Consider the following 24573-nt stretch of genomic DNA (forward strand, 5'->3'; position numbering starts at 1 on the left):
CGGGAGACTTGCTGCACCGGGAGCAGGAAATATGATGCAGGCTTGAGACCCAAAAACCCAATCCCTTCTCAGCAGCGCCTCCCAAAGCCAGCCGCTGCTTTCCCTAAGAAGGCAGAGCGTCCCCAGACCCACGTTGGCCGCACCCCAGCTCCTTTCTCTTTCCTCCGCAGCTGCACACAGACGAGCACGTGAGCGCGGCAGCGCGTCCCAGCTGTGCCTCAGCTGACCGCCTCCTGATTGGCTGAGACAGACGTGGGCTGGGGTGGGACTGGCCGCCTGCGTCCCTCGCCATTGGCTCTCAGGGAACCCGCCTCCCCTCAGGTGAGGCGGGCTTGCGTGTGCGCGAGCAGGGCTCCGCGGGCGGGCGCGCCCCCGACACCCTCCTCCCCCTATCCCCTGCGCGTGGCCGAGCGCGCCTCCGCCCTTGCCCGCCCCCTGCCGCTGCCTCAGCTCCTCAGTGCACAGAGCCGCCTCGTCTGAGGGGACGCGAGAATTGGCCTCGTCGCCGCTTCGGCCAGTGCCTTGGGTCGGGCCTTGACAAGCAGCCGGAGGGGAGGCTCTTCGGAGCCGGACCTGGACCCTTGCGATTGCCTCCTGCTCCTCCTGCCTGCATTTTACGAGGGGTTTCCCGCCTTGCACCTCCCACCTCAGGACGTGCCTCCCCTTCTCTCCCAGCGTGTGGAGGGAACCAGCGCTTAGGCCGGAGCGAGCCTGGGGGCGGCCGGCCGTGAAGGCTTCGCAGGGACCGATTCGCCATGGAGGGCGCCGGCGGCGCGAACGACAAGAAAAAGTAAGCCCATTTCTTCCGCCAGCCGCGTTCTCCGCCGATGCCCCCGCCCGCCCGCCCGCCGCCTTGGGCTCGCGGGCCGGCCTCAGCGTTCCGGGGTGGGGGTGGGGGGCCGCCTTTTTGTTTCTGCCTCTTCTCCCCTCCCCTCTCCCCCAGCCTCGCCGGCCGGGCTCCCCCGCTGCCCGCGTCGCCATCTTGTCGTGGGGGGTGGGAGACGCATCGAAAGTGCTTTCGGGGGCCGGGAGCCGAGCCCTGCTAGCCCTCGCCTCCCGGCCGCCTGGGCCTCGCACCGCCCTCCTGCCCGCCTTGAAAACCCGGCCTGCCCTCTACCTCCATCCGGGTGGACTTCCCCTAGCCCGAAAACCCCGGGAAGGGAAACGAGCCGCAGCTCGGTCGCCGCCGTTTGCACCCGAGCTTCCGCTCCTTCCCGCCCCCATTCTCTCCGGTTCCACGGCAAATTCGGCCCCGGGGAGGACCCTGCACGCTGGTCCTGGCTTCCCAGTGGGCTCGGGGCCCTGGGTTTCCCACCGAGGGGCTCGCGTGGTCGGATGCGATCTGGCCGGGCGGTTGTCTAACCGCGGCGGGGGTCTTTGCCTTTGTGCATTAGGGATTTGTCTCGGTGGCTTGCAGATGCTAACTTTAGTTTGCACGTGCAGGTTTTGTTTTGTTTTGCTTTGTTTTAATCGCCTTGAAAAACTCGTCTAGACTGAGTAGCGGAAATTTGGAGAAATCGTCACATTTTAAAGAGAACATCAGAATTGGGTACTTGTATTTATATCAGCTGTCAAGAGAGCCCAGACGTTATAAATTAATATGTGCCTCATTCATTCTTAAAAGTATCTTAGTGAAAATATAGGGGCCGGCAGAATTTAGGCAAACAATATTAATGAAATGGGGGGGGGGAAGGATGTGATCGCAGCAAATGAAATGTAGCTTCAGCATTTTTAGAACTGTCTTATTTTCATGAAATTAAAGTATATTAAAGGAAAACCTTCTAGATATATCCGACGAAAATAATCATTCTGTTAGAACTTATTAAAACACCTTCAAGTTTGAGTCTAGGTGGTACATTATAGGATTAAGAATTGTAAGTGGAACCAGTGGAATTAAGAGTATTCCAACCCCTCCCCCCCCACACACACATACAATTTGTACAGTTTGGGTATTTTAACCTTTGTGGAAATCATTTTCAGGAATTGATTTATAAGAGTTGTGGTTAGTAGAAGCTTTACTCCTTAAAATCCTTTCACTCTTCTGGGAGAGATTAACTTTCCTAATCAGTATCAGCAGAAGATAAACTTGGTGGTGGTGTTGCTGTTTTGTAGATACCATTTTGGTCTTTATTTAGTGGAATGATAAATTCTCACTTTGTGTACACCAGAGAAAGCTCTTATAAAATTCAAAAGTGAGTAGACAGGTCTAGACTTAATTCCAAGAGTTGACAGGAATTAATTGCAATTAACTTTGCAGAAGTGATTACAGTGCTTTTGATGAAAGGATGAGGCTGCTAGATTATAGTAAAGCAGATTACCTCCGTGTAGTACCAATTTTCAGTCCTTATTATATGCTGAATCATATTAACATTGTGCATCAAGTTATGCACCAGTCCCTTTTTATATGTAGTATTGTACTCATTTTTCCTTTGCATTTTCATCATTTGGGATATCACAAGCAGCTTTAATATAAATGAATTAGTTACTGTGCATCACTCCCAATTCTAAACCAATTCTTAGATTTTGCTCAGTCCCATCAGTTATTTTCAAAAATATTCTCATTTGAAAATTCAGTAAACTTGGGTCAGATTGAGTCATATTTCTTAATACAGAGGTTCTTATAACTTGAAAGTTAAACAGTTAGTGGCTACTCAACTTTTAGATGTTATTTGTTAAAGTTTTTTTTTAATCACTTTGTGGTTTTTACCATTTTCTGACTAATTTTAAAACTTTTTGAAAAGGTAACTGAGAGATTATGGGGCAAGGTATTTTCTCCTTACAGTTTTTCCACTTTAAATGTGCTCTTGAGCCCAGGTTGGGGAGACAAACTTGTTTTCTTGAAAGAAGGTCTAGGAAAATAAAAAAACTGAAGCATTGGAAGAAATCAGAACAGAGGATGGGTATGGTTATAATGGGTTTAACAGGGAATTTCATGTTGATTCCTTAACAGTAGGTAAGGACTGGACTTAATAGCACCTTGATACCAGTTTTTTAGATCTCAAAGGGAAGGTTAAGTGGCTTATTGTTCTCTTCCAGGTTTCAGGCCAAACTCCTTCAGTATCCAAAACTAGTTATTGGATCATTAAAATCTCTGAGAATGGACATTTCTTAACTTCTTTAACTTTTGTTCATTAAAAGTCAAGAAGCTCTCTAATTTATTAGTAAGCTCTCTTCTTGTTATAATTTTACTTTGATTTTCTTTTTTGAAAAAGAACATGCCTGGTAGTTGAGAACATAGGATCTGGACCCAGACACCTCTTATTAATTAAAACTAGGAGTTCAGTTTTTTCACTTGTTAGCTTTGTGAGCTTGGGCAAGTTACTGAATGGTTCTGAGCCTATTTCTTCCTTTTGAAATGATGACAATAGCAACTATCTCAGAGGTTATTGTGAAGATTAAATGAGGTAATGTCCGGTTTAGGAATCTTGGTAACACTATAATTGAAAATAGTTGTTACCTATTGAAGTTCTAGTTTGAATTTGTGTAAGTTAACAACTTAACACTTAAACACACTTTTTTTTTGCAGGTGTTTCCAGATATTTCTTGTGTTAGTTCTCCTCCCCACCTCATGTATCTTTTCTAAGTCTCCTAAAAATGAAAAGACAAACATTGGATTCAGATTTAAAGAGAAGGGGGGGTTCCTTCCCATCTAAAACAGTACACCCCTGGGTTATGTTGGCATCTAGCACCAGTTATTCTTCTTGAGTATTTGTTCTCTATCCCCTTCACAATTTTGTATACCCCTCTTTCCTCCACAAATAGGCCAGTTGGATTTACTCTGGATTTCAGAGACTAGAGTCATAAACACATACACTACTCTTTTAGCAAGGTATGTGCAAGACACTGTAGTCTGGGGCAGCAGTAACTTAAAACATTTTTTGTCTTGACACCACAGTTTAGAGTAGACAATTTTATATTTATCTTTGCTAAACATGATGAGTTAACAAAATACTCCCAGTAAAGAATGTGAGCCTGCATGATAGAAAAACTTTACTTTTGAATTTCTCCAGTTAAAACTATTGGATTCTCTTTCTCAAGGCAAGGCTTCATACTGTATATTAGTCTGATTTTGGATCCTTGATTTGTATGAAGTCTATGTTTGTACATTCTTTTACTTGTACTATGGTAGTTCATATCAGTGGTCCACTACAAAGCATTTTTGTGCAGTTTGGGGACTGTCCAATCTTTCTACCTGCTGATTTCCATTATCTTTGTGTGGGCTCAAAGTTAAGATTTTGTGGTTATATTCTATTATTGTATGTCAAGAATATGTGTAGGAGGCTGAGGGAGATTAGTCTCTATTGATGTTTTCTGAAGAACCCATAACAGTTGATTATGTATGGTGGTGAAAAAAAACTATTACCATATGTGGATATTAAAGATTTGGTTAGATTACTGTGTTTATTCATAAATGTGTCCTCTTAAAATACAATTTCTATAATTTAGACACTTCTTAACCTAAGATTGTTAACAAAAGAGTTTCTAAAGTGGGAAAAAATAATATGTGTTGTGGATTTGTTTTCTATTAAGAAATTGATTTTAATTCATAAGAATATTCTTTTTTTATCTTTTTTTTTTTAATGATGGAACTAATTATCTGGTTGGTGGGTTTTAGCCCACTTTCTGCTACTTGGCAGTGTATGTGTTGTGTATGTTTTCTGCTTACCTACAGAACTAGAAAAAAAATTTTGAAGCTAAGATAAGTCAATCATGTTGCTCAGTATTTTTGGTAAGAGTTTGGCAAGAATTTTTGAAGTAACTAGATCTTAGAATTTTATCTATCTGTTTTTTGGAGCATCAGGAATTAACTATTTGGGGGGCATCTGGGTGGCTCAGTCCGTTAAGCATCTGACTCTTGATTTCAGCTTATGTTATGAACTCAGCATCCTGAGATCCAGCTCATCACCCCTCCACTGGTGGGGAGTCTGCTGAGATTCTCTTCCTCTTCCTCTGCCCCTTCCCCTGTATCCTCTCTCTTTAAAATAAATATAATCTTTTTTAAAAAGGGAATTAACTATTTTGCATGTGTATTGAGTTTTATACTAAAATTCATGTTTTTTGAAATAAAAACTATCAAACCCATATCATTTGCAAGACATGACCCTTTCAGAAAAATGTAAGACATAAAATCTACATTTATAAAGAGAAAATTTAAGTGATTTCCTCATGACTTATTTTCCCATAGCTTTTGAAGTACTGTGAGGTTTTTAATTGTGGTTAAAAAAATATATATATAATGTAAAAATTCCCATCTTAAACATTTCTATGTGTACAGTTCAATATTCACATTCTGTAACCAGAATTTTTTTTACCTTGTAAAACTGAAACTGTAACCATTTAAACAGGTCTCCCAGTTTCCCCCTCCTAGTTCCTGACAACCATCATTCTACTATAAATTTGATTAGTAAATACCTTATATATGTGGAATCATGCAGTTTTTTGTCTTTTTGTGGCTGGTTTATTTCACTTAACATAATGTCTTCAAGATTCACCCATGTTGTAGGCATGTGTGAAAATTTCCTTCTTTTTTAAGGCTAATATATGCCACATTTTGTTCATCCATTCATCTTTCTGTGGACACTTAGGTTGCGTCCACCTGTTGGCTATTGTGAATACTGCTGCTGTGAACACAGGTGTACAAATATCTCTTTAAGATTTTGTTTTTAGTCTTTTGGATATATCCCCAGAAGTATGTTGCTGGATCATATGGTAACACTATTTTTTATTTTTTTGAGGAACTCACATACTGTTTTACGTAGTGACTGCACCATTTTACATTTGTACCAGTAGTGCACAGGGGTTTCCTATTACTCCATATCCTCCCCAACATTTGTTATCTTGTGTTTTCATGATAATGAACATGGTGAGGAGGTTGTGTTTTAAAGGGTTTGTTTGTGTGTAATAACCAGCTTAAAAGTTAACAACAGAGAACAGTTGTCAGGGAAGCTTTATGAGAAGTGAAGTTAAGCTCCTCTAAAATGAGAATTAAGTTTTTCTAGGGACTTAGAAAGATTTGACCTACCAGTGTATTTTCAGAAAAATACTTGATTAAAAAGGTCTATAACTTTTTTTGTTGTTGATAAAGTCCCACTTAATTGGTAACTTATTTTAAAAGATTTTAAAAAATAATTGAAATGACTTATTTTCATAAGAAAATGGTCTCCAGCATTACCTTTTAATTCTGGTGACCTCAACTGTCATTTATGGTTGTTTCTTTATTTTAAAATTTCATTTGGTTATGTTAAAAATAGAGACAATTTCAGAGTGTGATTTTCAAAATTTCTTGTTTTGCAAATAGGACAAAAATCTAGTGATCAGTCTTAACTGTGATTCTTCATTTTCTTGTTTTGAAAGTCACAATATATTTAGGCAGATTAAGGGTCTTCTACTTAATATTGCAGTTTTCACTCAGTGACTATTCCCTGTGATGCTTCTTTTTTTCCTAATAGTTGTGAAAATCTGTTTTTCCACTTGAAAAATGGTATGGTAAAAATAAACATAAGGTTTGAAGGCAGAAAGTTTTAAGTCTTTAAGAGTTGGGATGTATTTCTGTTCTTAGAGATCTTATAAATTAAGATGCTAACCAAATTTCTCTAAAGTGACTCCTTCCCCTTTTTTGTTACAAAATTGAAATATATTTAAATGGGCAAGGTCACAGATAGACTGAATTTGAAACTTAGGATGTGAAAGAGAATGTTTGCACACAGTGAGTTCTTAATAAGTATTTGAATGAACAAATGAAACAAAAAATAAATGAACAAAGAGAAAGAAGCAGAGAGATTTTAAGGTTTTTTTTTTTTTTAAACTATTTCTTTTTTTTTTTTTTTTAAAGATTTTATTTATTTATTTGTCAGAGAGAGAGAGAGAACGCGAGCACAGGCAGACAGAGTGGCAGGCAGAGGCGGAGGGAGAAGCAGGCTCCCTGATGAGCAAGGAGCCCGATGCGGGACTCGATCCCAGGACGCTGGGCTGGGATCATGACCTGAGCCAAAGGCAGCGGCCCAACCAACTGAGCCACCCAGGCGTCCCAGAGATTTTAAGGTTTTTAAAAGGTTTAATGGAAGTCGTTATTTTCCTCTTTGTCCTGTATTTCATAGGAATTTTTCTTATGCTTGGAAATGCCTTGTGCTACTTTGAAACTTTTTTGAATCTTGAATTTTATTTTTTTGTCGTTTCAAAAATATTTATAGTATTAGAACCAAGCTAGAAAAGTATTTTTTTAAATAAATACAGCTATGTCACATATACTTGGCCTTGAAAGTAACCAGTGCCCTCCCTATTCTAAGGTATGTGAAAAGTTAGTGCCTGCCAATTCTATATATTTAGAGCACTGAGTTAAAAAAAAGTTTACTGAAAGAGACATATGTGTATGGCTGCCCAAAATTAGCTAGGTAAATGTATGGAAAGTATCTTCACCTTGTTTTATCTTTAGTAAAAGTTCCTTAAGTCTGCTCTAAACTTCCAGGAAGTTTGGACCAGTTTTTACTCTCTAGCAGTGTTGGAGAGTGCCACTTTCTCGTACTTGGTCATCCTTAAAGTTTTTAATATGAAATACTTGGGAGTTTGTAAGTGTATTGGGATTCTTTTTATTGCAGTGATGAAACACAACTCAAGCTAGTTTAAGGGGAAAGCTAGTTATTGGCTTACACAGTCTAGTTTTGGTTGTTAGGACAGTTAAATCCAGAGTCTCAAGTGGTGTCCTCACAGTGTTAATTCCTGACTTTCTCTTGAATATGACTTTGCCTGTATGCCTTTGTTCTACTTGCCTGTTGGCCTCTTTCAGCCACTGACAGGGTATCTGTATGATATGAAAGATGGCACCTAGCATTCCCATGACTGCATTCATACAATTTGTATTTTAAAAAGTGAAAAGAAACTCCCTTTCAGTCTCTGAGAATGAGTCCCTCCTCCTCCCTCCTCTCAGTTTCTGAGACTCTGAGTCCCTCCCAAATCAGTCTCTTGGATGAATGCCAATTTGCCTTGCTTGGACTCTCCATTTTTCACTGTGTCAGTGGGGTTCCCTGATTACATGAGTCAAATGTCATATTGTAAGTATTTGAGTGCCGTGGTTTAGATTATTAATTGTCTCCTTATCTAGGACTTTTGATCATTGCTGGTATTGTAATGAATGGGCTATAGGTTTAATTCATATTCTACAGTTTTTTTTTAACCAATCATAACTGTTCTGCAACTATTCTTGCTGTGCCTTTTGGAAAGCTGAGAGTCTCTTCTTTGGGTTGGGTTTTCATTTCATTTCCTTAAGAAAAAATGGTAATGACTAATGGCTAAGAACTTGGGCTTTGAGGTTGGCTGCTTCCTTTACCACTTATAGCTATGTGATCTTGTACAAGTTGCATTACCTCTCTAGGTCTTACTTTCCTCATCTATAAATTAGGATGATAATATTTACCTTATAGGATTGTTGTGAGGATAAAAGAGATATTAACCCTTATGAAACAGAGTTCTTGGCACAAAGTAGGGACTAAATAAACTAGAAACTATCGTTAGATTCATTTTTATAATAATTTTTAAGTTTCAGAAGAGTCACTCTCTTGAAGTCTCAAATTACTGAGAATCACTCTAGCCTTCTTTGGGACAAGCTGACAAAGGATGATGTCCTTTGGGTCACACCATCAGTGAACCTATATAACAGGGGTAAGAATATTAGTGGTGCTTCTCTACATTGGTTTGGGTTTTTGTTTTGTTTTGTTTTGTTTTGTTTTAATGAATGGCCTTTTACAGATTAACTGAAGATGTTTTTTTGTTTGTTTGTTTGTTTGTTTGTTTTTTGTATACACATGCTATTTAAAATATCATTTTCCATAGTGATAATGGTAAAGGAGAAAGGCTCTTTATTTGGCTATTGGAGATAGCAAATTAAGAAAGCCTACTTTTCCATGCTCTTTTGGCATCAGGAATTCATTAAGTGTCTTTTAAGCTGTTTGCAGAGGAGAGTTGGAATTTCCTTGCCTTTGCAGATAACATAGCTAAAATGTTTAAATGGGTTGTATGTCAAACCAGTAATTAAAGCCTTCACCGTGAATGGAGGAAGGGGTATTTTTCTTGGGTAATGTGAATGAGTTGATTTATTTCAATGGGTCCAAAATTTGTTTCATCCCAAGACGTTACTCTAGCATCTAACCACTATGGCCTGTAACAGATTATCATATATTCATTTATTCAAAGGATATTTGTGCATGTAATTTCTCAAGCAGAGCATTGAATTCTGATGGCTCAGGCCACATTTGAATTTTTAGTGTTAACTGATAACATACATTATGTATTATATCTTTCATTTTTAAGTAATTTCAAGTTTGGGATTCTTGAAAATTACAGACTTTAGTATTTAAGTTTTGTTATTAATATCAGTTATCACAGCAGTATCCTCTAAATTGTGTTTACTAAGTTAGTGTCTGCTTTGAGAAATTTTTTAGACACACAAAAGCACTCTTACAAAATAGTCTATTCATTTTTCGCAGTTTGAAATGTTAGAAAGTTTTTATTCTTGTATTTCCTAACACTCACTAATGTTTAAATCTCTTTTGAAGCAAAGTAATCCCTGTGAACCTTTGAGATGTACCCACCAACCTTATTCTGAGTGTGCACATTAAAAAATGTAACTGTTCCTTTTTGTAATCATTTGGTACCAAATTTGATTATAAACAAATGTAACTTCAAACACAGAAGGCTTGTAGGAAAAATATAGACCTATGTAGAGATCATTTAGATGATCCAGAATACGCCTTTTTCCTTTTTCTTACGTTGCCATCAGAATGAGAATACAGTTTAAAAATTCTTAAAGTTCACCTTTAACACTGCTTTAATTCTACTGATCAAAACCCTTGCCATCTTTTAACTCCCGTGTGTTACTCTCTGCAGTTGAATAAATCACCTAACTTGCCTTCCATATGACATCCTTTTCAAATACAAGAAGTTAGTTATTCCTTTTCCTAAGTAAAAACATCCCTAAATTTCTTTAATATTTTGATTTAAATATTATTGAGCATCCAATTTGTGGCAGGGCATAGCCATAATCCATAGGATGGATTAGCGGAGGTGAAGGACCAAGACATTTGCTTAGGAGAGCTCATTTGTTGTTTCCAGAATCTTCATTGTGGTCAGGATTTAGAACTAAATAGGAGAAATCTTCAGTGTGTGATTTCTATGTGTATACCTTTATTCTAATACATGTGAATTTTTTCAATTGTGTAAATACTTATTATAACTTACATATCTCCTGCTATATTTAAGGAAATAATTAAGGACATGTTCTTCTGCATACACACATCCACACACTCATAAAGTGTCACTGACATTTAAGTTCCAGTTTCAGTTCTATTACTCTTGAAAAGCAAGAAAACAGGAAAACAAAAGCATTTACAAGCTGAGAGGGCAAAGGGAGAAGAGTGATAAGAGTAGGTGATGTGGGGTAAAGCCACTAACACACAGTTGTTATTTGTGGACAGTTATTCTCAACCCCTTTTATATTTATGGCATTCGTAAAGAGATTTAAAGGTAATTTTTAAAAATATTTCAAAGACTTGAAAAAATCATTCTACAGTTACTACATTTTTCATTTGGTCATCTTTGAAGCCTAATTATGCTCTTCTGTTATATTAAGCACAGTCTTTATTACTTGCTTGTCATTGAATTGTACCTCTAGCTTCTCATTTCCAGCAGTCATTCTATACAGTATCACCGAACCACTCAGTGCAGTATTCTGCCTGAAAAACATAGTTGTCATAGTATGTGTATGAAGTTGCAGCTAAAAATAAATTTTTCTTATTTTTCAGAATTTGCTGGCTAACCTGTTTAATCTCTGCTATAAGACATTCTAATGGTTTTCAAACTTTCGTGGCTTAAAAATCATCTGGGTGTTTAGTTAATAAAAGTATTTCCAGGTACCCACCCCCAAAGATTCTGATTTGGTAATTTTGGGATGAGACTTTGGGAATTTGTAGACTTAACATTTCTCGGCCTTTTGGCTAAGATCAACTCAAAGAATTTGTAAACTTTACAAGTACCCATAGGTGAACCACAAACCTTGAATAGCTAAGAATGCTAATCAGAATCATCTGGGAGATTGTTTTTTAAAGAGACATGCCAGGTCTACAATTTGAGTTTCCAGGGTTAGGATTTAGGCACAGATATCTAGGAAAAAAGTTCCACTGGTGATTGTGATGTATACCACAGGTCAACCCATGACTAATCTAGTCAAAGTTCTTAGTGTATTTTGTAGTTTTTTCATTCCTAAGTATGTGGCAGTGTTAATTACTAAAAGGTTGGATATATGTAAAAGCATTTGGGCAGATGTTTTCTAGAGAAAGTATTTAACCATTTTGGGGTGTTGAACAATTTTTTACTCTGAGTATTTTTGAAAGACACATGAAGTATTTTCTTAGAGTAGAGAGGCTCAAAGTGTTCTCCAGACTGGCATCATTGGTACTTACCTGCTAACTTATGGAGGAGATTCTGAGGCCCCATCCTGCCCTCCCGAATCAGAAACTCTGGGTAAGGCCCAGAATCTGTGTTTGCAGAATCCCTCCAGGTGACTGATACAAGCTAAAATTAGAGAACCTCCATCTTAGAGTAACAACTTCACATACACATTTTTGGTATTATTTATCTCCTACTTTATATATACTAGGGGATCAGAGATTTTTTTTAATCTAAAAACAAAAGCATATTCTTTTTACAGACAGAATTTTTTTTTTTTTAAGATTTTTTATTTATTTGACAGACGGAAATCACAAGTAGACAGAGAGGAGGAAGCAGGCTCCCTGCTGAGCAGAGAGCCTGATGCCGGGCTCAATCCCAGGACCCTGGGATCATGACCTGAGCTGAAGGCAGAGGCTTTAACCCACTGAGCCACCCAGACGCCCCTACAGACAGAATTTTAATACACAATATTGTCAACAAATGTAAATCTGTTAATTAATAAATTGATTTAATGTATAAATAGAACATTTTCACATTGATATTACCTCAGATGTGGTATACATTTTATTTTCAGAATGTACCCTGAATTTAAAACAGTGATTCTTTCTTGTTTATTTTACTATAGCATTAGAAAATTGAATATTTAGGCATTTTCATGAGGTTATTGGAAGGGGACTAATCCATCTTTTCTCTAATTGTGGGTATTTTTATAAGATATTACCAAGCTAGTAAGGTAATAAACACCTAAACCAAGAAATTTAAGTTGCTTTCAAAAATAAAATAAGTATACATATATTCTGAATATTTTTCTTTAGAAACAATTTCACTTAATTTTGGAATTTCAAATTAACTATGAAATTAAATTTTCAAAAGCCAGTAATTAGAATAAGAAACTTAAAATACTGAATTATACTGCTTACTTGGTCTCTACTTTCCACATCTTGGAAAGAAATAGGATTGTTCCTGCTTCATTCCCAAAATGAAGAAAACATTTAACTCATTTCTAGTTAATCTTTTTGTAAAACAAGTTTAAAAGTAAGATGACTACTTCTTTCAGATTTTTCTGACAAATGCAGGTGCATTAAAATAGTGTCAGTTCACTGATGAATTTTCTTAAAGTATAAAATATTCTGTGATCCTGTTATCTTGAAACTGCTATTAATATTTGTAAACTTTGCAAACTGTATATAGTTGAATCTTTCTGGTTTTATCTTTGAACTTAAAAGTTACATATCTATATGTATATGTGTACATATATACACATTTATTTACATATGTACACATGCATTACAGAAATGGATTCGTACTCAAATTTTGTTGTATAACCTGTTTTCACATAATGCTATATTGTAACAACTTTTATAAGCACAGATTAATTTTTGTAGATTTTTGCCTTGTCTCTTAATTTTGACTCTTTGATTTTATGGAAAGATTATCCCTAGGGCTAATGTTCTGTCAGGGGTTGACCCTAGTAACTACTGTCAAGTAAAGACAAGAAACATAAAGATACATTTGTCCTAGAATATAAGCTCCATGGGAATAATAACATGGTCTATTTTGTTTATTGCCCTATGCTGAGAACAGTGACTGGCTCCTTGGAGATGTCTAAGAAATACTTGTTGAATCAATGAATGAAATTCTCTAACATAAATATCCTAAAAGTTCACTTTTAAGTTTATTGATTAGAAGACATTTTCCTGGAGAAAATTACAAATAGCTAGCTATCCTGAAAATGTAATTTATACTTAATTTGAAATGTCAAATTTTGCTGTTTTTCCATTAAGTAGGAACACATTTTTTTATTAAACATAATCTGTTCGAACTATTCCGGTTTTGCAGCAATTACCAAGTAGAAAATAGAACAACAAATCCTATTAATCATAAGAATACTCTAAATATTTTCTGGATTAAAGAGGACTAAATATCCATTTCCACAGCCCAATGCAATGCAGTGTTCTTAGTTGGTTCCTACAGTAGAAAAAAGAAAGGTAATTATGGTGAACATCATTGAGAAAATTAGTACAATTTTAATATGAACTGTGAATTCAGGGATACATGGACAGTGTTATATCCCTGTTACTTTTCTAGATTTGGATTCACCTTCTGTGGTCTGTAAAGCCCTTCAGCTGAGAAGATGCACTGTGTTGAGACCTTTATTTAGTGGAAATGCTGGAGATGAGAATTCTACATCTCAACCCTGAAAATTCTAGCGTGCCCATATTTCCTCTAAATTCTGCTCATAAAATGCCCTGTTCTTGCTTTGTCTCATTACAGAGCTAATAGAAGCAAGCTGAATGCTCAGCATTCTGCCTCAAAATACAATTGTTCAAATCCAAAAAAAAAAAAAAAAGAATACTCTAAATAATAAATATACTTGTCTAAGGGTAACCTCCCCTTGAAAAAAACCAATAGAATTAGAAATCAGGGGTGCCTGGGTGGCTCAGTGGGTTAAGCCTCTGCCTTCTGCTGAGGTCATGGTCCCAGGGTTCTGGGATCGAGCCCTGCATTGGGCTCTCTGCTCAGCAGGGAGCCTGCTTCCTCCTCTCTCTCTGCCTACTTGGGATCTCTGTCTATCAAATAAATAAATAAAATCTTTTTTTTACAAAAAAGAAATCAACATAGTGAAAACTTTCATGTCTTAGGATGAAAATTACAATACCTTCTTGAAAAAGATTGTAGAGGGGCGCCTGGGTGGCTCAATGGGTTAAGCCTCTGCCTTCGGCTCAGGTCATGATCCCAGAGTCTTGGGATCGAGCCCCGCATCGGGTTCTCTGCTCCGCAGGGAACCTGCTTCTTCCTCTCTCTCTGCCTGCCTCTCTGCCTACTTGTGATCTCTGTCTGTCAAATAAATAAATAAAATCTTTAAAAAAAAAGAAAAAGATTGTAGAAAAGAGATTCAATCTTCTGTTTACAACTGGGCTAGGAGGACATAATTATAAGGGTATTGATTTAATTGGTTAATAGCATTAACTACAACTCATGCATTTTCCTGTCCACATTAGCTTAGGACAAAACAGTAAAAAACATTATAGATCAGAGTGATAAGGGAAAATAATATTTAAAACTTTCACTTCTTTCAATAAATTGGTATTCTAGTTTTTTTGCTTTCCCTGTGCCTCCAAATCTCTTCTCTGGCAAAATCATCTGCTCTCCTTGGTGATAGTATTGGTGCCATTCACTGTTGTGGTGCTTGGTCATTTTTTTTTTTTTTTAATCAATAGCCTTTTTCTAACTCATCTCTAGTATACTTACTAGATGGTTACCAAATGCTTCATTACATTTGAAAGTGCATATCCAGGTAATCACAGTAAATCCAAGTAGTATACCTTGTTTATGGTACTCATATTATTATGCTGTTCAGTTATGATCACAGTCTGTACTATCACAGGAATATTGATGAAGCACAGATTCAGGGATCCTAAAAAAATGTTGAAGGGGCGGTCAGCCTTCCATGGGCTTAAGTCAAAAGTCAAATAGAAGATTAGGGCCAAATACTAAAGCCAAGCTGAACTTAGGCACATCTCTATTAAGAACACAAAGATGAAAGGTGCCTGGGTGGCTCATTGAGTTAAGCATCTGCCTTAGGCTTAGGTCATGGACCTGGGATCAAACCTGGTTCTCTCTTCCTCTGCCCTTTTTCCCCGCTTGTGCTCGCTCACTCTCTCTCAAATGAATAAATAAAATCTATTTTAAAAATAATATTTATAATAAAAATACAAAGATGAATGAGGCAGTTTTCTGCCTCCAAGAGGCATTAAGGATTTTAGAGGAAGATAAAAACAGCTGACCCTTGAACAGTGCAGGTGGTTAGGGGCACTGACTTTCTGCACAGTCAGAAATCCACGGATAAGTTTTGACTCCCCCCAAAATGTAACTACAAATAGCTCTCCTCAAAAAACCTAACTACAGGGTGCCTGGGTGGCTCAGTGGGTTAAAGCCTCTGCCTTCGGCTCAGGTCATGATCTCAGGGTCCTGGGATAGAGCCCCACATCGGGCTCTCTGCTCAGCAGGGAGCCTGCTTACCCCTCTCTCTCTCTGCCTGCCTGTCTGCCTGCTTGTGATCTCTGTCAAATAAACAAATAAAATCTTAAAAAAAAAAAAAAAAAACCTAACTACAAATTAAAACCTTCCTGGTAACTATTAACAAATATTTTGTGTATGTTTTATATACTATATTCTTACTATACAGTAAGCTAGAGAAAAGAAAATGGTTTAAGAAAACCTAAAGAAAATAACATTTACAGTACTGTATTGTATTTGTCAAAAAATTCCATGTGTAAGTGGACCCACACATTTCAAATCTCTGTTGTTCAAGGGTCATGTTTATACAGCAAAATAACCAGAATGGTGAGATCTAGGGGAGAGGAACAGTTTTGGAAGACAGGAGAAATAAAGTAATGCTGGGGTTGAATGCTGGAAGTTTCTCACATAAATAAATATAGTAAGCCGCTTATTGAGAAGGGTACCTCAGGCAGAGAGAGACTGAGCCAGAAATAATGAAATATTATGCTTTTGATAACTGCAGTGGGACCAAAGAATATAGGAAATGAGAATGAAGAGATGGACAGGGAACTAGCTAAGGGAGGGTTTCCATAGAAAATAGATTTTGTCATGTGTACATTTGATGGGACGTAAAGGAGGGCATAACACCAGATTTCTTATTTTGTAATGATGATTGTGGTAATAATTTGAGGGGATCCAGATGTAGAGCAAATGAAATACCAACAATAGTGAGCTGAGATGTTTGAATAGGTCCTCTGTACAAATTAACGTCTGGTGGCAGTATTGAGGTAGATTGAATTATTATCCTCTGATTCTCTTCCCCAGTAGTTGGCAGTATCCATTAAAGGATACTGTTGTATTGCTTTGAAGAGCTGGTGGACAGTGGAGCAGAGCATTGCCATTAATAGGTGCTTTCCAGTTAGATTCCAGGAAAGAGCCTGGTCATGAGTCCCTCTGAATGGCTTATAAGTCCTAAATTCCAAAGCCAACCCCTATACATACCCTCCTTTATGTCTTTGGAAATGTGAAGTAGACGAATTTTGAACTTTATAATGCCTGGATGTATGTATACTTAGTAATTAGAATGAGTTTCAGAGAGGCAGTGTAATCTACTATAAACAGCATAGTTTCTAAGTGAAATTGCTTGAGTTTGAATATAGGGTCTACCATTTATTTAACTCCGTAAACTTGGGTAAGTTATTTAACCAGGTTCCTTATCTGTAACATGGTGATAATAATACAAAAGTAAGTTAATTGATGAGAAATGTTTAGAATACCACTGTGTACATAGTAAGTACCTTGGACTTTGGATTTAAAGCTGCAGGCCAAAATGCCAACTGAAAAGCACGGAAATTTCCTCTGGCCTGAAACTTTAAGAAGAGCAGGACAATTAAAACAGTGAGATGTACAATTTTCACCTATCAGCTTGACAGAAATTAAAAAGATAAAGAAGATCTATAATATATATTACTGCACAGTGTGTGGGGAAATAAATACATTCATCAATTAGCAGAAACAAAAATGGGCATAGACCTTTTTATAAAAGTAAATATAAATGCCACATCCTTTAGATCATGGAATTTAACTTTAGAAGGTTTGTCCTGTAGTAGAAATACTGACAAAAGGAGTGGAAAACAACAGTTTATAGCTTCAAAGCAAGGAAGAGTTTTTAAAGCAGCAAATAAAGTTGAGAGATTTGAAAAAAAATGTATACATTATTAGAAAGAGGATGGATCAACTGTTAATGCTTTGAATGTCTGGCTCTAACTTCGGTTCTTTTTTTCTTTCTTTTTTTTTTTTTTTTTTTTTTTTTTTTTTTGGTAAGTATTTATTTGAGAGAGAGCATGCTAGCAGGGGAGGAACAGAGGAGGAGGGACAAGCTCTCAGTGCAGAGCAGACATGGGGCTGGATTGCACAACCCCATGACCCCGAGATCATGACCCGAGCTAAAATCAAGAGTTAGACACCTAACTGACTGAGCCATCCAGGCACCCCTAACTTCAGTTCTAAAAGTCACGTATATTTACAATCAGGAATGCTAACAGGCTTTTCTTGTAATTAGACAACACAGATGAATTAAACTGTCTGCAATTTTGTGTTCTCATTAATTTAAAGAATACTAAGCATTCTCTGTAAAATGGCTGTTGGTGTTCAACTTTGTATACAAGAAGCTTCCTGACAGTGCATCTGGATTATTTTCCTAAATATATTTCCTATACAAAATAATTTCAAGATACATTTGTTAGCTTGTCTAGTACTGTATATTAAATAATAATAAAATAATAAGTGTGTGAAAACTACATATCACAAAGATTAAGCTATTTTGCTACTTTACTCAAACAGTAGTCCCAGAATAATCATAGAAATGCGTAAGCAGACTGTTCAAAAGATAGAATTTTTACTGTAACCTTAACTGATTTCTGCTATGATTAGCAGATGTGAAATAGCACTTCATGCAGATATGTCAGTGCAGAACTTTACTTAACCTATACTTAATACAAACAACAAAGATGGAATTGATAATTTAGAGAAATACGATGACCTTATTTACATGCAGAAAATCTGCCCATTTTCTTCTGGTCTACAAAACTTACTGTGCAAGTAAGTACAGGATTCATCTGTATGGAACCTACCTGCTGTGGTCTATCAGAAATTTCTTGTTCAATACTGTAATTTTGTGGGGTATGACCTGATAAAAAGAACCTTCCTCTGAGTAGAGAAGAAGCTGGGCAGTTCAGATGCTGAAACTCTTTAAGAACTTTGGGAGTTACAACTTTAAGCTAAGCAATGTTTTAAGAGCTCCCATAGTCACATGTGAAGAACATCAGATAAATTTCTATATTAAATCTTTTTTATAGGTCTCCTGATTGCTTTATGTCTAGATAGATTATGTAATAGAGGACATACTCATTTCCATCACCTTCATCTAATTTAGGTTTGTCAATTCTTGAAGTATCATATTACCTGTTTTATTGAGGCTTATTTCTCTTCCAGAATTCTGGCTCTTGCTCCAATTTTTCATCTCCCAGTCTTCACTGCTTAAGTATATTATGCTTCAGATGTTTTATCCAGGCTCAAGCTTCTTATGGATTTGTCTTATAAATTTAGTTGCCATATCTTTAACAATTATTATCTTCAAAGTTGTGGACAGTACAAGTATTTCTAAAGGTATGGAGGTAATCACCACGGTGAGCTAAATCAGATATCCTTTAAAAGCATATAGCAAAAAAAAAAAAAGCATATAGCAGGTAGTAAAAGGATTTAAATTTTTTACCAAGTGTTTCATTTGGGTAGTCATTTGTTGGTCACTTAAATTTGGTTGAGTAATTAAGAGAAAGCAAGTAAGTCTGATGATAGTTCCTGATTAATCAAATTCTGATCAACTAGAGTAATTGTGACATTTAAACTTATATTCAGGTTTATCATGAGATCATTGGTCATCACACTTTTTTTTAGTGGTTTTACTTGAATGAGATTGTACTACCATCCCTTCCTCTCACCTGCCAATTCAGAGGAGAAAGAAGTGAGGATGTTCGAGCCAATGGAGGGTGGGGGGTGGGGGGAAACAACTGGATCTTTCCCCCCATACTTGGGAACTTTGGTATAAAATAGATTTTGAAAACATTTATTATTGTACATTTTGTTTCTAAGTTCACATCTAAAGCATTCACTTAATGAGAACAATGAGGCATTTCTAATGCACATTAAAATTGAAGTTGCAGGCTGTTGACGTTGTTACATTTTCATTCATGGTGGCCTCAGTCTAATTTATTTTCATGGATTTTAAAAATTACACAGCATTAAGAAAATCCTAATTTCCATAGTTCACTAGTTATAAGTAGTAATAGTTTTTTTTTTTTTTTTTTAAGATTTTATTTATTTGTTTGACCAGACAGAGATCACAAGTAGGCAGAGAGGCAGGCAGAGAGTGAGGAGGAAGCAGGAAGCAGGTTCTCTGCTGAGATGAGGGGCTTGATCCCAGGACTCTGGGATCATGACCTGAGCCGAAGACAGAGGCTTTAACCCACTGAGCCACCCAGGCACCCCAAGTAGTAACAGCTTTTAATAGCTCACCTTAAATCTCAAGGTACTCACGTTAAATTGCTCTAGGTGCTTGAATTGAATAATTCGTATCAAAGTTCAGTTACAATAGTAATATTCACATTCCTTATTGTATAAAAGTTAGATAAAGCACACAAACATAAGTGCTAAAACTTACATTATCACTAGTGTATAATACAACTGTTACCCACTTGTTACACAACTGAGTATGAGCATGTGCTGAGAACCCTGCCTGTTTTGTTTTGTTTTGTTTTGAGAATATTGCTTCTGTGATTGAATTTTGCAGTTTTGCAGATGATTTGAAGGGAGATGTGAGGTAGATAGATATAATTATGCTTTATTCATAGGCTATAAGGAGGATTAAGTGAAATAATGTTGGCAGAGTCCTTACCATAGCACTTGCTAAGTGCTCAGTAAATGGTAATGGCTATTTTCAACATATAATAAATAATTGACTTAACAGAATTAGGTTGAGGGTCCTAGGAGAGCAGCTAAGTATTTGAGGTAGAAACAGCATTCTTGCTTAAGATTAAAAAACCGTGGAAAAGTAAACAAAGATTTAGGAGTAAAGGAAACTGTGTTCAAGTTCTGTCTGCTACATAATGGCTGTTTTTAACCTACTATATAATCTCTGTAAGAACGGGTAATATTTAAACCTATTTACAATTTATGAGAAAACTAGTTACCTTGTACTAGGTAGCATTTGACACATAGTAGGTTTTAATAAACAATAGCTATTAAAGAAGAACCTAAGGACAGAACCAGGTTTTAGCCTTGTTTACCTCCAGCTGGGTCAGGAGGAGTAGATGTTGGAGGAAAATTGAAAATGTCTCTGCTTGGTGTGACTTAGGAAAAAAATCTTTCTGACTTTATTCTTGGAAGAGTTCCCTAAAGATATGTCATTGTTTTGACACCTTTATTAATCTTTATTAACTGTTTCTTTCAATTACTGTTGTGCCACATCTTTTTTCATCTATACTCTTGCCTTTATTTGGTACCTGTTTTGCCAGTAATAGATGAGGGGCTGCTAAGGGAAGAAGCAACCTGAAAATGGTAACTTACTATAGCGACTAATATAAATATCTGTAGCTCACAGTCAGTATTGCTCGTGTAGGGTAGAGGATGGGAATATGTTGGAGTCAAGAGAAACTTGAGTCAAAACCTGCTTAACAACTTCCTGTTCTCAAGTTAATATGTACAACTTTAGTTTCTCTAGACTTAGTGGTGATTTTTTTATATTGAGACTACTTCAAAATGGCTGTGAGGGTACAGCCTTAGAGGCGTAGGCTACTTTTAAGATTTTGGCTAAAACAAAAGCATCCTCTTCAATTTGATATTCCAGGGAGGAAATACCTTTTTTGGAAAGGTTTAAAGCTTCATCTTAGACTTCTTGTGAGAGTTCCCTATGTCTTCAGTAATCAGAAATTTGTATAGCTGTATTTTACATTCTTACTTATACATTCATTTAATAGACAACTCTCTATATAATTTGATTTACATGGCATCTTTAAGTTGTTCCGTGAAAAGCAGAAAAATGTAAAGTTAGTGTTATCCAGGCAAAGGCAGACTAACATAAATTTTCTCTTTTTCCTCTCCTCCTCCTCTTTTGTTAAATAGGATAAGTTCTGAACGTCGAAAAGAAAAGTCTAGAGATGCAGCTAGATCTCGGCGAAGTAAAGAGTCCGAAGTGTTTTATGAGCTTGCTCATCAGTTGCCACTCCCCCATAATGTGAGCTCTCATCTTGATAAGGCTTCTGTTATGAGGCTGACCATCAGCTATTTGCGTGTAAGGAAACTTCTGGATGCTGGTGAGTTGTTTTACAAAAGTGTAATAGGCCTAAAAATTAGAAATTAGAAGTAATTAGAAGATGGTCATAACTCAGTCCTTCTTTAATGTGATCTTTATTACCTGCTTTTAAAGCTTCAGTAAGGAATTTTTAAGATGCTGGCCTTTTTCCCCTCTTCTCTTGCACTACCTTCCTACCTATCCTCCTTTTAATAACATGACCTTTCTTTCTCTTTTCATTGTTTTGCCTGCTATGTTACTTTAATCATTAAAAAAGCTGGCAAATGTAATTATAATTTTTAAATAAAGTATCGATATTTATAAAAATGTCTAAATATTATCATTTAAGTATAACTTTTAAGTTAATTATTTTTCTTGTGCTCTTAGGTGATTTAGATATTGAAGATGAAATGAAAGCACAGATGAATTGCTTTTATTTGAAAGCTCTGGATGGTTTTGTTATGGTACTCACAGATGATGGTGACATGATTTATATTTCTGATAATGTGAACAAATACATGGGATTGACTCAGGTAAAATACCCACATATTAAGAGTCCTTTATGTTTTTATGATTTTATGATATAGATCTAATTTTCTTAATGTGTTTACAGTTTGAACTAACTGGACACAGTGTGTTTGATTTTACTCATCCATGTGACCATGAGGAAATGAGAGAAATGCTTACACACAGAAATGGTAAGAAGAGAAGTCTGTTGTTTGATTTAATATGACAGGTGGTTTTACATAATAAGATATGGTTACTAATATTTAAATTTTGCTGTTGTATTAACCTAAGGCTCAAAACATCATTTCATGTTTAATAAAATGTTGCTCTGTTCTCCTATGAAATTACATTATTCTATTATTTAGAAATTTCATAAAAACACCTAAAAAATTTTTTAAAGCCCACCTAATTCCATGAATAATTATATAGATATAATACCACATAAGAGAAAATGGAAAAGTAAATAAAAAATCAGGCCCTTCAAAGAAGTCAGTTTATAACCTACAACTTTTAAGCCAGGGAAAGTCATAATCAAATAATAAGATTTTAGATAGTGATTACACTTGAGGTACCAGTGTGTGTTCAGGGATTCTAAAGGACAAGGATAAAGAAAAGAGAAAGTTCACCAGATTTTGGGAGCCTAATACTTGCTTATTTGACCTCAGGATGTTCACAATTATTTAAGACTATGTAGTAGAATTACCAAGTATTAACTATGGATGCCCCCATGTTAGCAACAATAAAAAAGATCTGCAAAGGCCTCTTAACTCTTAGGAATTAATTGTTAAAAATAAGTTTCTAAGATTTTGGGGAAGTACCTCTTGAATTACAAAAACTTGATAACTAAAGAAAGTCTCTTCACACCTGTGTTCTTAAACAAAGTGTACTGATAATTTATAAAGTTACCATGATGAAAAGTTGTCCTTGTTCTCTGTAGCTCTCCAATTTAAGTGATGTTTGTTTGCTTCTGTATTAAACAAACTCATGTTCATAGCACTTTTTGAACATTTTTATGGTTTTCTTTTTCATCTCATTTCATTTTGATAATAGTTAACCTCTATTGAGAGATTACTGTGTCAGAACACTGTTCTCTGCCTACTATATGCTTTAATTTCTTTTTTCCTCATAACACCCTGTGAAGTTACTATTTCTATTTTACTGAGGAAACTGAGGCACAGAGTTATTAAGTAACTTACCCAAGATTACTTGGTTAGTAAATAGCATAGCAGAATGTAGATTAAGCTCAGGTAGATGGGTTTGAGTTTACACTCATTAGTACTCTGGAGATCTTTCATGTTCACCAACTCTCACTACATGCTGTGGCCACTTTTGACCTTGCCAGTAGCAGCCCTCTTCTGCTTTTTAATTTCATACTTTGTGTTTCCTGTGAACTTGGAAAGCAAATGTATAATTTTTAGAATTTTATATAAAGGAAGAATAAATACACTTCACACAGGGACCTAAATGGGCTGTCAATTTAGTTTAATATAGGACTTCTAGTGTTTAGACTGAGGTTTGTACTGGCTGTTCAGTGCTTCCTTGGGGCTAGACTATGAATGGATGGATATTATGAAATTTTGTTTGGTTTGATAATGATGTTAATGCATTATTCTAAATCAAATATATTATTACATAATATAGTTTAGGTGTATGTTTTTAAACAAAATTTTTCTAGATTTTTTTTGAACAGGGTTTTTTAAAGCACCTGAACTTATTTAAAATTACTCCTCATGTAATGAATGTTTGATGTTTTGTTGAGAAACAAAAACTTTTTTTAATGATTTTTAGAAGCTCCATGTTGTATATTTAAGGCTGAATTCCTCATTAAGCCATCCAAGCCCTAATCTTCCCTTTCTCTTTCATGACTCTTCTGCTTGTACTTCATATTGCAGTAGCCTGAACTATCTACTATTCCCCGAACATGTGTTCTTCATTCCGTACCTCTGTGCTTTTCATTTTTTCCTTTCACCATTTCTTAGTTCTATAAGGATTGGAATGGGAGTGAATAGACTGATTTTATTTCACTCTAATTTTGCTTTGAAAAGTCATTTAGTATTTTATTCTGTTTTGTTTTTTCCTCTAGTAACAAAGGTAGAAATAATGTCATGCCTGCTTTACAGGAAGATTTAAAAAATCAAAAATGTAAAAAAATCAAATATATAAAAATGCTATTTGCTTTGAAAAGAAAGTTGCTATTTTAAAAGTTCTATAAATAGTATTGCTCAAAGGTTTGGAGGAGTTTGCTGAAATTCTTATTCTGGGGTGGGCTTGTAAACTGATAGCACAATTATAAGGCAGATTTATACTACACTTATAGTTCTTTGTAATTTTGCCAACTTCACTGGCTTGGATGTGAAATGATTAACTGTTAGCTGAAACTGGGGAATCATTAGAGTTGTCACCCCCAGTCATTGATTGAAGCATGTTAGATCCCTTGTATGTGTTGGAGTGTGAATTGCTATTCATGCTGAGACTTTCAATTGAAAACAGCACCTAGGTTCTACTCTTACTGTGACAGATTTAAATGTTTAATTATGTTTTTAAATTTTATTTCATGCTTTCATTCATTAGGCCTTGTGAAAAAGGGTAAAGAGCAGAATACACAGCGAAGCTTTTTTCTCAGAATGAAGTGTACCCTAACTAGCCGGGGGAGAACTATGAACATAAAGTCAGCAACTTGGAAGGTAAGTAAAAATGATTTGTAAGTGGTAATACACATCTCAATACTGCCAATACTTAAGATAGCATTAGAACTGTGAGGGAAAACTTAAGAGTTG

The 24573-nt window shown here is 36.3% G+C and overlaps 1 protein-coding gene and 1 long non-coding RNA gene across 2 annotated transcripts in view; one reads left to right on the forward strand and one right to left on the reverse strand.

The window, feature by feature from the left end:
• The first annotated feature begins 405 nt into the window (after window positions 1–405).
• The window catches only part of HIF1A (hypoxia inducible factor 1 subunit alpha), a 41325-nt gene continuing 17157 nt past the window's right edge, over window positions 406–24573 (forward strand). Inside the window, exons 1-5 of the mRNA XM_047739292.1 lie at window positions 406–790; window positions 21121–21311; window positions 21677–21822; window positions 21903–21987; window positions 24368–24480. Of these exons, the coding sequence (XP_047595248.1) occupies window positions 756–790; window positions 21121–21311; window positions 21677–21822; window positions 21903–21987; window positions 24368–24480 (570 nt within the window). The 5' untranslated portion in view covers window positions 406–755. The remainder of the gene's footprint in view (window positions 791–21120; window positions 21312–21676; window positions 21823–21902; window positions 21988–24367; window positions 24481–24573) is intronic.
• LOC125105658 (uncharacterized) overlaps window positions 14229–24573 on the reverse strand; it is a 30720-nt gene continuing 20375 nt past the window's right edge. The window contains exons 2-3 of the long non-coding RNA XR_007128975.1: window positions 18406–18603; window positions 14229–14277 (exon numbers count right to left, since the gene is read on the reverse strand). This is a non-coding gene — a long non-coding RNA (uncharacterized LOC125105658). The remainder of the gene's footprint in view (window positions 14278–18405; window positions 18604–24573) is intronic.

This window comes from Lutra lutra, chromosome 7, assembly GCF_902655055.1.
Source record: "Lutra lutra chromosome 7, mLutLut1.2, whole genome shotgun sequence".
Taxonomy (NCBI): domain Eukaryota; kingdom Metazoa; phylum Chordata; class Mammalia; order Carnivora; family Mustelidae; genus Lutra; species Lutra lutra.